Source organism: Oenanthe melanoleuca, chromosome 3 (assembly GCF_029582105.1).
Source record: "Oenanthe melanoleuca isolate GR-GAL-2019-014 chromosome 3, OMel1.0, whole genome shotgun sequence".
Taxonomy (NCBI): domain Eukaryota; kingdom Metazoa; phylum Chordata; class Aves; order Passeriformes; family Muscicapidae; genus Oenanthe; species Oenanthe melanoleuca.
Window position 1 is genome coordinate 90,280,024 of NC_079336.1, and position 11,011 is coordinate 90,291,034.

At 39.6% G+C, this 11,011-nt stretch overlaps 1 protein-coding gene across 1 annotated transcript in view; it reads left to right on the plus strand.

The window, feature by feature from the left end:
* The window catches only part of SPATA17 (spermatogenesis associated 17), a 90,708-nt gene extending 81,488 nt beyond the window's left edge, over positions 1-9,220 (plus strand). Inside the window, exon 10 of the mRNA XM_056487631.1 lies at positions 6,600-9,220. Coding sequence (XP_056343606.1) covers positions 6,600-6,680 — 81 coding nt within the window. The 3' untranslated portion in view covers positions 6,681-9,220. The remainder of the gene's footprint in view (positions 1-6,599) is intronic.
* Positions 9,221-11,011: the final 1,791 nt, after the last annotated feature.

An 11,011-nucleotide genomic window follows, 5' to 3' on the forward strand; every position in this document is an offset into this window, starting at 1 on the left:
GCCAGCATTTGTACGTGATCTGTATTTATGTAAGTCTGCATAGTCAGATGAAAAATGTCTTTGGAATTTGCTTTAATAACATTCCAAATATAGACTATGTAACCATTTGGCAAGTCTAATCAATGACATCAGAGTGCTGATTGAGACAAATCTTTGGTGGCTTTATGCCACCTTTTTGACTTCACTGTTTTGAACTGATGAGCTCACGAGCTCAAGTAGTCAAATATATTGAAAGGGTCCATAGGTCTTGTTAAGCTCTGTCAGTTGAACTTGAGTCACTTACAATTTACTAGAGTGAAAGGAGTCAAAGCTGGACAAGTTTAAAAAGGAAATGTTATATTAACTTTGTTTGGGAATTTCAAAGTAGGTCTCAGTGCTGAGCATTACAGGTCTCTGATGCTGAGAGTTATACAGCATGATTTAAGAATGCATTGTGGAAAAATTCCATAAAGCTCAACTCTATGCTCCTGTGGTCCCGAGAGTGCAAAACTATAGGGTCAAGCTCACCAATATGTGTGCATTCATATTTGTAAGTCTATTCATTCCAGCTACCAGCAGAGAGGAACTGATGGTGAAAGCAATTTCAAAAAAGCCTGTTTTTCTCCACTCACAATCTATGTTCTTTGAAAGAATTATATACATAACTTCTTAACTTCTATGCTATGTAGCAAAGAGCCTAAATTCAAGATTATTCCTATCAGAATCAATGAGCAGTGCATCACTGTGCTTCTCTGCATGTTTTGAGTGGTCATTTCACCATCACAGCAGATGGATGTGACAACCTGGCATCTAATTCCTTTCCCTTTATGCCGAGGAAGAGGCCAGGTGGTGTTTTCAGGTCTTACTTCATCTCTCTTTTGAAATCTGATTAAAATCTTTATCTTCAAATACAGAAAAAATAGAAACAAAATCTGTTTCCCAAAAAGATATTTATATTTTATATGCATGCTATGCAATTTTTACCTAGTATAAATTGTAAACTTCTTTAATTACTGTAACTCCAAATCCAGCATGCTTCTATTTATCCATCAGACTCTAATGTTTCCTAAATGTGGTCAAACATAACTGCTGCTATCATAATCAGAGCCAGTTGTTTAAATGCTCAGTTGTGAGTATCTAGTGGAATAGTTTTAAATAACAAGATAAACAGTACAGCTGCCAAACTAAAGTAATCTTACGCTGAGGGGGCGTGTGGCACAAAAAAATTTCCTCTTTGTCATTTTGATTTGAGTTTGAAGCTGGACCTGGGCTTAGTTCCAGCTCAAAAACACTGTTCACTTCAAAGGCTCCTAAATCGTCCCAAGGAGCTAATTTTGGCAGCCAATTGTTTTTGTTTGGCCAGGAATCCTAATAGCAAAAGCCGTCTGCTCCTGCAAATGAAGATCTCTGCAGTGCTCAGCCTTCCCATTCCTGATTTTATCCTGATGAGGGGAGTGCACAGGTTTCACTGGTTTCCCTGCCTCACCCAAAGTTCACCACTTGTTAAACTGTTCACGATTTGTTAAGCTGTATGTAACTGTCCTGCATGTTAATTGATAAGATACTTTCTGTTTTAAAAATAGCAGATACCATGTTCTGCTGTGAATTACTGCTTAATCCTAAATTATTGCTGGATTATCTGCTTGCTTTCTCAGCAACTGGAGCTGGTTTGTTGATTTTTCCATTCACATGAACAGAATTAGTCTGGTTAATTTACCGAATTAAATAAAACTAGCTTCACTTTAGAAGGAAACCATTTGCAGGAGATACTATAATATTTATTATAATAATTATATGGACAACTTTGCCTATGGTAAGAAGGTGCTTGTGCTGCTGAGCAGACACTGAAAATTAGAATATTGTGCCATTCTAAAAGTTTAATATGAAAATATGCAAATAGGCTGTTTCTGTTGAATAAGAAATTGTCCAGTACAAGGCATACAGAAACATTAAAAAGTAAATCTTGTGAATTGTTTGGGAATGGGATAGTATTAGCTTTCACACCACATGGATTAGTTACTTTTGAATGTATGTCTACCTTGCTATTTTAAGATTTATGCACCAGAATTTTGGAGGAATCATAGTAAACAAATTTAAGTATGAGACATAAGAAATGATGTGGTCTCAGTCTGGCAACATGCAATGCAGATGAAATCCAGTGTTTGCATGAAACTTACTAGAAGTCAAAGGTGCTCTGTTGATAGAGATACAGCTGAACTGTGGTCTGTGAAGCAGCTAAATCCAAATTGTCCAGGGAATGATAATTCTGGTTCATGTAATTAAAAAGAAAAGTTTTTACTCTCTTTTAGGGACAAAATGAAACCTTTCAAATGGCTCTTGTGAATTATGTAGGTGCGGGTTGGGGCTTCCTCCACTGGTGAGCAGCGGGCTGGTTAAAAGAGGGCCCTGGGGAGTGTGGCAACCTGGAGCTGGCAGACAGGGGCATGGCAAACAAGGGCGTGGCAAACAGGGGTGTGGCACATCTCAGAGGGCGTGGCAAATGGGTGTGGCACATCTCAGAGGGCATGGCAAACAAGGGCGTGGCAAATGGGCGTGGCAAACAGGGGTGTGGCATGTCTCTGAGGGCATGGCACAGCAGTTTGCACAGCAGGACAAGCAGGCAGGGTTGCAGATTTCTTCCTGTAAGACTTCCTGAATGTTGTTTGCTGTGTTTCTGTTGGTTGGTTGGGTTTTGGGGTTTCTGTTAATAATGATCTGTACACAATCGAAAACTGTAGTTAGTACAAGTGTGTGTTAGCAAATAGAACCCTCCAGAAAGGATGTGTCTGTGCAGACCCATTCCTGTGTGGAGTGTTTGAGCTTATCAGTGGTACCAGAGGGTGTTGCAGAGGAAGCCTGCCTGTGGTGTGAGCAGGTGAATGATCTCCTTTTGCTGGTGGCCAAGCTTAGGGAGGAAGTAGAAAGACTAAGGAGTATTAGGGAAAGGGAAATAGACTGGTGGAGTTCTGCCCCCCATCCTTGAGGGAGGCCCCCCAGGAGTCAGAGGACTCCCAAACTTCCCACTGTCAGGCAATAAGAGGACAAGGAGTGGATGAAGGGGAGTGGAAGTGGGTCCCAGTTCAGGGAGGCCATAATAAAAATTCCTCCTGACCCCCATGCTCTAGCCAGATGCCACTTCAGAATAGGTACAAGATCCTAGGTTTAGAGAGTCAGCTAGATGATTTAGAAGGAAATTATCTGACTAGTGAGCCTCCCTATTATGCTTAATTTTTGAGACGGATCACCACCTCTAGCATTAAAAATAGAAGAAGGCTAGTTGTGGTGGGTGACTCCTTTCTGAGGGGAACAGAGGGCCCTATATGTCAACAGGACCCATTCCACAGGGAGGTGTGCAGCCTCCCTGGGGCTCAGGTATGGGACTCCAAAGACTTCCTGGGCTGATTCAGCCCTCTGATTATTACTCACTGCAGATACTCCAGGCTGTCAGTGATGAGATTGGAAAGAGGAGTGTCAGGGCAATTAAATAGGACTTTAAGGCACTGAGTCAAGTGTTTGATAGGGCAGGGGCACAGGTCCCTTTGGTGGCTGAGAAAAATAGTGAAAGGAATAGGAGAGCTCACATTGTTAACAAGTGGCTCAAGGGTTGGTGTCATCAGCAGAATTTTGGGTTCTTTGGTCATCAGGCAACTTTTATGGCAGCTGCCCACTGAAACTGGATGGGCTCTTTCTGCTGAGAGCAGGATTTAGCTTATGAATTGGCAGAACTTGTTGAGAGGGCTTTAAACTAGGTTTGAGGGGGGAAGGGGATGCAGCTGGGCTGTCTGAAAGCCCAGCTTACCAAGGGTGGTAAGACTGAGCTAGGGGTGAAATCAGTAACCCAGCTGAGGTGCAGGTATACCAATGCACACAGCATGGGTAATAAACAAGAAGAGCTGGAGGCCATGGTGCAACAGCAGAGCTATGATGTATTTGCTATCATGGAAACTGTCCTCCTGGATTGGCAGATGGTGTCAGGGAGCAGAATGGTCCCCTTGTTATTGAAGAGGAGACAGTCAGAGAACTGCTGAGATGCTTGGGTATTCATAAATCTATGGGACCAGATGGGATCCATCCCAGGGTGGATGAGGGAGCTGGCAGATGAGCTTGTGAAGCCCCTCTCCATCATTTACCAGCAGTCCTGGCTCACTGGGGAGGTTCCAGATGCCTGGAAGCTGGCCAACGTGACACCCATTTATAAAAATGGTGGAAAGGAGGATCCTGGTAATTATTGGCCAGTTAGCCTGACCTCAGTACCAGGTGAGGTTATGGAACAGTTTATACTAAATGCCATCGTGCAAATTTACAGGATGGCCAGGGTATCAGACTGAGCCAGCGTGGGTTTAGGAGGGGAAGGTCATGTTTGACCAACCTGATCTCGTTTTACATCCGCCTGGTGGATTTGGGAAGGGCTGTGGATGTTGTGTACATGGATTTCAGCAAGGCCTTTGACACTGTCTCTCACAGCACCTCTCACACCATACTCCTGGAGAAGCTGGCAGCCCATGGCTTGGACAGGAGCACTCTTTGCTGGGTTAAGAACTGGTTGGATGGCCAGGCCCAGACAGTGGAGGTGAACAGTGCTGCATCCAGCTGGGGATCAGTCAGCAGTGGTGTCCCTCAGGGGTCTGTGCTGGGGCCAATCCTGTTCAATGTTTTTATTGATGGCATGGATGAGTGTATTGAGTCTCTCATTAGTAAATTTGCAGATGACACTAAGCTGAGAGCATGTGTTGATCTGTTGGAAGGTAGGAGGGCTCTACAGAGACTGGAATGGTTGGATGGATAGGCAGAGTCTAATAAGATTAAGTTTAACAAGCCCAGGTGTCAAGTCCTGCATTTTGGCCACAATAACCCCCTGCAGTGCTACAGGCTGAGGACAGTGTGGCTGCACAGTGCCCAGGCACAAAGGGACCTGGGGGTGCTGGTCAACAGCTGACTGAACATGAGCCAGCAGTGTGCCCTGGTGGCCAAGAAAGCCAATGGCCCCTGGCCTGGATCAGGAACAGTGTGGCCAGCAGCAGCAGGGAGGTCACTCTTCCCCTGTACTCAGCACTGGTGAGGTCACACCCTGAGTGCTGTGCCCAGTTCTGTCCCCTCAGTTTAGGAAGCACATTGAGATGCTTGAGCACATCCAGAGGAGAGAACAAGGCTGGTGAGGGGCTGAAACATAAACCCTGTGAGGAATGGCTGAGGGAGCTGGGGTTGTTCAGCCTGGACAAAAGGAGACTCTGGGGTGACCTTATCACTCTGTACAGCTCCCTGAAAGGTGGCTGTAGTCAGGGGGGTTGGTCTCTTTCTCCAGGCAGCAGCTGACAGAACCAGAGGACACAGTCTCAAGCTGTGCCAGGGAGATACAGGTTGGAAATGAGGAAGAAGTTTTTAATGGAAAGAATAATAAAGTATTGGAATGCTTAGCCTGGGGAGGTGGTGGAGTCACCATCCCTGGATGTATTAAAAAAAAGACTGTATGTGGCAATTGGTGCCATGGTGTACTTGAGGTGTTAGGGCATGGGCTGAACTTGATCTTGAAGGTCTCTTCCAACCTAGTTATTCTGTGATTCTGTGAAATTGGGAAATGTGTTGAAAAGATAAAACTTTTCGCTTTCATTTACTCGTGGCCTCGGACATTCCATGAAGATGTTTCAATTTCATCCACTTTCACAGGGTGACTTGGCAATAGAAAAAAGTAAAAATTATTCAGACCAACTTCTTAAAATGAATCATCAGATCCTAAAAAGCTGAGAGTTCATCTGTGACATGTTACTTTCTAAAAGTAAAAGCCAGTTCAATGCAAAGCAAGTGTTTTCTATTGTTACACTATTCTCAATACTTCAGGTTCAAAGAAAACAATTTTATTGAGAAGGCTTTAAAACGTTGATCTTAAATACCATAGACTTGCTAATCATTTACCATGAGTATTTATTAATAAGTAGACAAATCAAAATATGGTTAGAACACTTAGTTTGTTTTACTTTCTTATTTGTTGGCTGAATTGACATTGTACTCTTAGGACTCTTAAGCTTCACTTATATTTCCTTTATTTATTGGATTTTTAAGCAATTGCATTTAAAAATTGAATGTAATAAGCAAGAACTTTACCTGGGAAAAAAACATGTTCAGGAATCACAATTGCTTCTCCTAACCAATTTGTTGCCACTTGTACTTATATATATATTTTTTTTTATTACCATTTCTTATGGAGCTGTTTTAATACCTATATTTTAATGTTAACCAGGATAGAAAAGTTGAAATATTGCAAGGCTAATGTGCTTTCTTTAACCTGCCTGGTTACCAGGAGAGAGAATAAACTTTTGTATACCATGATTTGCCAAAGACTATAAACTGTTGTTTCTAAAGCAGAAAATTTCTTATAGTTGCTGAAAGTTTGAAATATATATTTGCTTTCAATTAAATCAATTCTTTTGCTCCTCTTCAAGGTAATATTCATATAATGTAAACAGGTATATTTAATATTCACTATTTTGCATAATTTGCATTCTATCATATATAATGAAATGTAACTAGAAGACAATATTTAGAATTCTAAAATACCTTAAAAAAAGGCAAACCCATTTAAACCTAACTTTTTTTTTTTTATTTTTTTTTTCTCTTTTCTTTAGGACTTTGAAACACTGTTTTCATCGATTGTTCTCTTTGAAAAGTTTGGAAAAACTTACTCCAGCACTGGGCAAATAGCATAGTTTGGAAACTACAAACCATAAGACACATGAATAGTAATCAATAAATGTATTTCAGCAAATACACAGAAGCATGTTGACTAAATGTCCCATAAAATACTCTTTTGTGATGTATATTGTGTCTGAAGTAATTGTAATTGATTTTGCTTCAACTTTAGGCCATATGGCATCCAAAGTTTATTAAATTTTTTTTTAAAAAAAGTATTATCTTAAGGAAATAATTTCTGAAAATACTGTAGTTTATTTAGTATAAACAATGTAGGATACAAAACCAGATGGGTTTTATATCAAATAAAATACTCAGTATCACATTTATTTATTACTCATTTATAAGTGGGGTTAACACTAAAAAAGGAAAAAAGTGTAACATTTATATCTCTTTTTTTCCTGCACAGCTATAAATGTAACTGGTTCATCACTGTTGGATTAGTGTTGTTAAGTATCCTTCACTGATCCATGACTTCAGAAGTGCAGGAAAGATGTTTACATGGAAGATAAGATACTATTTTAAATCCTGTTAGCATTTCTGTGGGTGAAAGAACTTCAGTTTTGAAAAAAAATATAAGTCTGAAAACACATATACCTGATTACTAGGTCAGTTTTTCTATTTCCATTTAATTTTCTCTGTCAGTACCTGTGGATTCACTCTTATCCTGTATGCTGTAAGTACAAAATCATGTGATTCACAAAACTGATGCTTGTTTCCTCTGTTCATTAACAAGCAGTCCTGCAAAATATTGAGTATCCTCAGAGCCCATTCACTTCAAAAGACTCAAAGAATTCAGCATCATGGGAAGATCTCAGCATATCTAAAGATCAAATTGTAAGCTGGTTCTTAAAATGGAGTGAGTGAATTCTTACACAAACATTATGCTGAATTTTCTATGATACCATATTTACTTTTCATATAATTTGACTGTGTTTGAATCAAATATATCTGTTTATGTGTTATTCAATTGCAGACTTCTTTCATACTAGCTTTTTTTAATGTGATTCTTCTGGCCCCTATAAATGTGAAGAAAACCTCGATGTCTGTTTGTATGAATATTTTCTGATCCTGGTCTAGTGTGGAAGATGTGGAAGATGTGCCTGCTCATGGCACAGACCTTGGATCTGGATGAGGTCCTGTGCAACCCCAGCCATTCTCTGATTCCATAAACTAGGAGTCACAAATTTCCCTTCTATAAGTTTTTGTCTGTCAGGCTATGAGAAAAAATTTTACTGCTACCACATACCTGAGTAAAAGGCCTTCCAATTCCATTATAGCAGGTTGCAAGAGCAGACACTGTGCTGTACTGCTATTACTTTTTGGAGTTTGTTATTTTCAAGCTTTAAAAAGTTTATTTCTCTTGTGAGAAATTAAGTCTGGGAAGCGGGAAGCAGCCACCCCAGTGGCTGAGTTTCCCAGATAAGATTTAATCTGATCCAATGTTTCAGAGTGCTTTAGTTCTTCCTGGAAGGGATTGAACATGAGACACTTGTGCAAAACTGTTGATGAATAAAGATGGGACAGTAATTTTTATATGTGAGAGCTATCTATTTGATTGCTTCAGCTTTAAGGTAGTTCATCACAGTAATTCACCCTGTGGTGCCTCTTTAACTTCATACCACAGTTTCCCATCAGTCCGATTAGAAATGGCAATGCCTTTATCAGATTAATTTTTCTTTCTCTTTCTTCCTTTCAGTATCTCTGACCCCAGGACAAAGCAAAGCCTCCCACACAGCCTGCACTGCAGAATGGTAGTGCTCATGGCTGAGGGGACAGAGCACAGAGGAAAGTTAAACCCAACACTTCTATTTGGAATTGTTTGATACACACACACACCTTTCCTCCTCTTACCAAGAAAACCCTAAAACTTTTCTGTTTCTAAGCAGATAACCAGAAATGTTCTTGCACAAAACCAGGTCTGTTTACTTTATAAGATAAATAAACATCCACAAAACTAATAAAGTAGTAAACATATTACCTGTGAGGTTTGGATTTTGGACATATTTTTCAAAATGCATTTCACAGGGAATCCAGTATTCTTTATCTGGAGTTCAAACAGAATTTATGTCATTCATGGGCATATAGCATCCAAACTACTTTGTGTGGCCACATTACAATCCCAGAATCCTTTTATTTCTCATTAAATACATTCAGAACTTACTCATTTACATTTACACAAACATTTGATAATTATTCTAGAGGGACCATTTTCTTCTGCTGTCTTGCTTAAATCAAAATGTTGGCATGTGGCAAATTTATAGTTTTAACTGTAAATTAAAGCCAGTTAAAGCTAAAATTTTGATATTTCTATTCACTGCATTAATGTAATCAAGACAGGAAGAATTTTGATGATATCACTGTGTAACCAACTGTCAGTGTAAATACTGATTGTGTAAGTGCTTTTACTTTACTCTTGTATAACTTTCTTCCTGATATAGTTCACCTTTCTGTTTTAATTATCAAATTGCTTAATCTAATGTATTTGACTATTATATTTTTAACATTTTGTATACTCTGGGTTTTCCTTATTAATAAAGTTGTTACTGTGTGCTTCAGAGAAGATATTTCTGTCTTATAGGAGATGTTAAAATCTATTCTCACAGTCCAAGATCTTAACTCACAGAATGGCACCAGGAAATAAGGCACCAAGAAATGAGCTGACCACTCTGAAAATTTGTAAGGGACTCCTCGACCTTGAAAAATCTGCAAGATTTGTAGCCTCTAGAAATGTAGTTGGCTATGACATTTAGCAAAACTCTCACAGCAGTACCTGAAAATCAAAAAGAATCACAGTGATGGTAGGGAAATAGACAAATATCAGTCTTCAGAAAAAGAAGAATGGACTGAATATATTTCAGTTAATTGTAGTTGAACAAATATGAATAGTAAAACATCCATAGCTGAACTCTAGCAAAGGACCTGATTGCTGTTCTCTGCTATAACAAAAAACAGCCTCAGTGTGCAGCAAGACAAGAGTGTTCCTTCCATTTCAGCAGCAGCAAAGTAGTTTTTGTAATTTGAACTGATTTAGTCCATGAGTACAGAGGAGAAAAAAACAGTTTGGATTTTTCATACTGCATGTCTGCAGAGGCTTATAAAGACCTTTAGAAAAAAGTCCATGCTGGGAGCAGCCTGTCCTACCAGCTCCATTCCAGAGCATCTAATGATGTGTCACTTAGATATTTTTGTCTTACACAGCAAAGGCCTGGAACACAATACTTTGATGGCACTTATATCTGAGCAATTTTTATAGATCACAGATTTAAATAATAATGTTATTTGGTTTGTATCAGATGCACTGGCCTACATGCCAGGTGCTAAGCATTCAAAGGCTCTTTGCACCTCCTTGCTAATGACCAGTGATCTTTGGATTCAACCACCTGTGGGGATGGCAGTGCTTGTAGAAAGATGCAGGCAAGGTCATTAAGAGGGAACAGTTATATGCAAAAATTGGCTCACAACCTGTCTCATCCTGAGAAGCTTCAGGTATGTTAGAAAATGTCTGGTAACATCTATCCTTACCAAAACTGTCTGTAATTGCTCAGCAGATTAAAGATCCTGCAGTATTGCTGCCCAATAGTTTTTTTTACTGTTATATAGCTGATGTTGTAAACACAGCAAAATCTCTTAATTTAGGTAATTTGAGAGCTGCCTTCTGGGCTGATCCAAGATGTTCTCAACACTTGTCAGGAAAAACATTTAGCTTGCAATGCCCTCTAGAGGTAGATTTGCCATAGTAGTGGTGGTGCCTGCTCTTGGTCCAGTGCTGGAGCTTTCAAGAAACAGGTTTGGAGTTTTCTCTTTTTCTTTTTTATTTTCCTTTTTTTTTTTTTTTTTTCCTTAGCCACGTATCACATTTCTAGAGGAGCAGAGATCTAGAAACATTATAGGCTCTGCAACTGATCTACATCATGCCTCTCTCTGGACTTGTACTGCAGGTGCTTCCCACTGAGATGGGGACATACTTAAACTGTAAAGCAATATGGTGATGCTTGCAAGCAATAATGGATTTTTACACATCCATGCTTGACATTGGGTAACACTCTGAAAATAACCAAATTAAAAATGTTTCTAGCAGCTTACTGTTATTTCAAAGGATATGTTTGCCACATGCCTTTCATAAATCCATGGCTCTCAGTTTAATGAATTTGGAACTTCTGCTCATCTGAATGAGGTTCTCTGTCTTGTCCTGGCAGCCATGCACTCCTATACACAGAATAGCAGAGACTGAAAAGCAAAGGAGGAGCATAATGCCTTCATAACAAAATCTGGATTCCCATACTGAAACAGAAACACTACAACAAGGGATTAACATCCATGTAATCCAAAATAGAATTTAGCCTTG